The sequence below is a fragment of the Octopus bimaculoides genome, chromosome 11, assembly GCF_001194135.2.
Source record: "Octopus bimaculoides isolate UCB-OBI-ISO-001 chromosome 11, ASM119413v2, whole genome shotgun sequence".
NCBI classification, from domain to species: Eukaryota; Metazoa; Mollusca; class Cephalopoda; order Octopoda; family Octopodidae; genus Octopus; species Octopus bimaculoides.
In genome coordinates this window covers 21398998-21403093 of record NC_068991.1, presented here as the reverse complement: position 1 = coordinate 21403093, position 4096 = coordinate 21398998, and the positions used below count along the sequence as shown (strand labels likewise).

Sequence of the window (4096 nt, the reverse complement as noted above, 5' to 3'; positions counted from 1 at the left end):
ATATATATATATATATATATATATATATATATATATGTGTGTGTGTGTGTGTGTGTGTGTGTGTGTGTGTGTGTATGTGTGTGTGTGTATGTCTGTCTGTCTGTCTGTCTGTCTGTGTATCTGGGTTTTTCCTCCCTCCATCGCTTTGCCAACCGATGTTGGTGTGTTTACGTCCTCGTAATCTAGTGGTTCGGCAAAAGAACCGACAGAATGAGTACTAGGCTTACAAAGATTGTCTTGGGGTCGATTTATTCTACTAAAGGCAGTGCTCCAGCATGGCTGCAGTGACATGACAGACACATGTAAAAGAATAAAAGAAAATATATATATACAATGTACATATACATATAGAGAAATCGTAATTCTGCCTGGTTGTTGTAAAACACGTTTGTTTTTGCAGTGGGATCTGGTCTGTAACAATGAAGGATTGGCTGAATCTACCCAAATATTTTATATCGTGGGTCAAATGATTGGTGGTTTGACAGCACCTTATTTGATTGAAAGATTTGGACGAAAACATGTGCGAGTGTCAAGCAGTGCCTTGTTGTTAATCTTCAACTTATTCGGTGCATTTTCACCATTCTACCTCTTGTTTGCAGTCATGAGATTTTTCATTGGAATACTAAGAGAGGTAAAGTCTAAAATAATACACATACATACATACGTACATACATACATACATACATACATACATAAATATATTCAAAACATTGTACAAAACCCTACAAGTACTCGGTTTCACGGAGAAAGAACAAAAGAAACTGATGCGGATTCTCCCAATCCAATCTGTTAGTGGTACAGTAAAGATTTGTAAGACATTCCAAAAATTCTCCTTGTGAGATTCTTATGCGAATAAATGCACACATCTAGATATATGCATTGACAGTTCAACCAATATACCAGCTCAACGATATATATACCAACATTAAGAACTATCTTAACTCAAAAAGCCGTGTCGCTTTTTAGCTACCGGCTTGGATTCTCTCAAGAACATGAATAAAACTTTAAAAAATCATACATGCATACATACATACATGCATACATACATACATGCATACATACATACATACATACATACATACACACACCCACACATACATACATACATACATACATTCATATAATCATTTTTGTTGTCTAAACTCCAATGAAACTTTTGTTTCTTCGATAGAAACTCGGTCCCTTGTTCTAGAAAAATGCGCAAAAATAAAGTGACATACACACATATATGCATACACACACACACACACACACACACACACACACACACACACACACACACGTGCACACACACATATATATGTGTTCTTAATTGTATCAGATTTGTATTTAAAAAATGTGTTAGCATGAAGCAAGACCGTTTATGAGTTTATGAGTGCTGTCTATAAAAACATGTTATAATGTCATACTATCATTTAGACAGTTTTATGAATCAAACTTCATAGTTACCGTATATGAATGACCAATATCGTATTTCGACAAATATATATATTCATGTACCCTAACTAATGTATAATTGATGTGAGATAGCTAATTCTTACTCACGAATTTGTATATATATATATATAAAGTACGCGTGTGTGAATGTGAAGGAGGAAGAGAGGAATTTTGCTATACGTAAAGATTTCTATATTACAAGCTTTGTGCTTCATTTATAAATACACTGAATGGTGAGTCTTATAGCATTGTATGTAGAAGTGAGACATCACCTAAGACATCATTTTACAGATGTGTATAAAGTACAAGTAAGCTTTAAAATGTGCGAACCGTAATATGGATTAGAGAGGTAAATATAAGCTTGGAGAGATGATGTCCTTACAACATATATCACATTTCTGATCCGATATAAATCCTCATTTACAATAGTAGTGTTCTACCTTGTTTGCCACAGCGAATTACATGTAAACTATGATACTTATTTGCAACAAGGTGGAATGTTAACGTGGTGAATAACTGTCTTGTTGATACGTACTGCATTGTTGCCATGACATATGCGTATAACCAACTAACTTGTTGAAAATGACCCGATAAACTCAGCAATCGTTAACCCTAGAAATCCAATATATTGTTAATTAAGCATATAACATTGATTGTGTGGAATAAATAACACGTTAAAATTCCAACGGTCTTCACTACTCGAAAGCTATATGAACTTGTTGCAGTATCTTATCCACTTTCAATTTACGTTAGAAATTTTCTTTACTATTTTCTTTTTCAGGCATTTCTTCTTAGCTCTACAACTTTGGTTTGTGAATTATACCCCAAAGAAAAGCGTATCATTATGACTGGTTTATTTATGAATGTCTGGAGCGTTGGTAATTGTCTTGTCGGTGTCATAGGCTATATGTTGAAGGATTACAGTTGGAACATGTTATTCCTATTTAATGCTGCCCTCTCGGGATATTTTATTGTGGATTTCTTGTAAGAACCAGGTTTCTAGCCATTATATACACATACATACATAAGAATCTAGAATTTGCAAGGAAATGATTTAGCACAAATGAAACGAACCTCGAAGTAATAATGCATGAAATAAAACTTTGCCCTGTGGAAAGGGATCAATTTGGTTTTCAAATATTAGAATCTACAGACACACTTGACGGCAGTATGGGTTCTATAACATGTGTATATGCGAATTATTCGCGTAGTATATATTGGGCCTATTAACGAATATGATTACTAGTTGCAACATCGATTTGAACATAGAGGGAGGTTTAGAGGTGTCATATCGTAATGACGGTCATGCTAGCTACATTTACAAAGTGAATAGCGGTTATCAATAACCTAAGTCTTAAAATTGCACTCCCTCTAACGAGAACTTCTCTGATGTCTTTCCTGGCTTAAAATCAAATATATATTTACAAAACTTTCCACAAACAAAATCCAGTATTAAGTTATATAGATAAGTAGTCCAATAAAACTTTTTGAATAACCTAAGTAGGAGAATTTATCGTCTATCTTCCTTGAAGAAAATTTCTGACTGGGGAAGGGGAGAACTCTATACCACAATACAGTTTTAACAGCGGTTTCAGAAATGGCATTTTATGCTCTATCAACACACCGCACTGGAATAGGTCCAGAGAAAGCATTTAATTCTCTGATTTACAGCTGCCTTTCCTATTTTGTGTTCAGGTTGTTCATGTAGGAGGAATGAAACATGCCTTTTAGACCATACCACTAGTTTAGAATAGACGATCCATAAGCATGGTTGAAAGTAAATTTAAACAAAAGCCTTATAACTAGAGCACATCCTTCATGTACAGTGACTGGTAAATTTCACACAACTGTCACACCATATTTGGAAATTGGGAAAGCTTAACACAAATTAAGATATAAGTTGGAGAGTTCTCAAAATAGCCAAACCATTCGCAAACATGACAAGGGAATTTCAGCTTTTTTACAGTAGAGAAGTCACATATATTAGTAAGGTTGAAAAGTTCCAGAAATTACCTAAACAATGTGAAGTTTCTTTAACCGATTCCTCCGCTCTCACACCCGAGTACACACTCAACACGTAAACAAATTCTCACATTGCAAGTCTTCAACTAAGTTAGATACTACACAGGATAATTAAAAAATTCTAAGTCGCAATTATTAAAATGAATGAGCAACACTAAATCTTTCTCATTGATGTTTTCTATCATCTGAATCTAATCTGAAGAAGAGACTTTTTTGTACAAAATTACGTGACATTATTCCAAAATAGCATATCCATATCCGAAGAATATATCTTAACACAATGACCTTCTTGTTATTTCTTAAAATTTTATTTAAATTTCCTCGCTTGGCTTAGTGGTTAGGGCATTCGGCTTATGATCGTAAAGTCGTGAGTTCAATTCCCGGCAACGCGTTGTGTCCTTGAGCAAAACACTTTATTTCATGTTGCTCCAAGCAAAAATGAGTAGTACCTGTATTTCAAAAGGCCAGCCTTGTTACACTCTGTGTCACGCTGAATCTCCCTGACAACTGCGTCAAGGGTACACGTGTCTGTTGGAGTGCTCAGCCACTTACAGGTTAATTTCACGAGCAAGCTGTTCCGTTCATCGTATTAGCTGGGACCCTCGTCGTCGTAACCGACGAGGTGCTCCTATATATA

The 4096-nt window shown here is 35.1% G+C and overlaps 1 protein-coding gene across 1 annotated transcript in view; it reads left to right on the top strand.

Annotated features, from left to right (window-relative positions):
• LOC106869225 (organic cation transporter protein) overlaps positions 1-4096 on the top strand; it is an 11611-nt gene that overhangs the window by 5409 nt on the left and 2106 nt on the right. Inside the window, exons 3-4 of the mRNA XM_052971672.1 lie at positions 401-631; positions 2219-2421. Coding sequence (XP_052827632.1) covers positions 401-631; positions 2219-2421 — 434 coding nt within the window. The remainder of the gene's footprint in view (positions 1-400; positions 632-2218; positions 2422-4096) is intronic.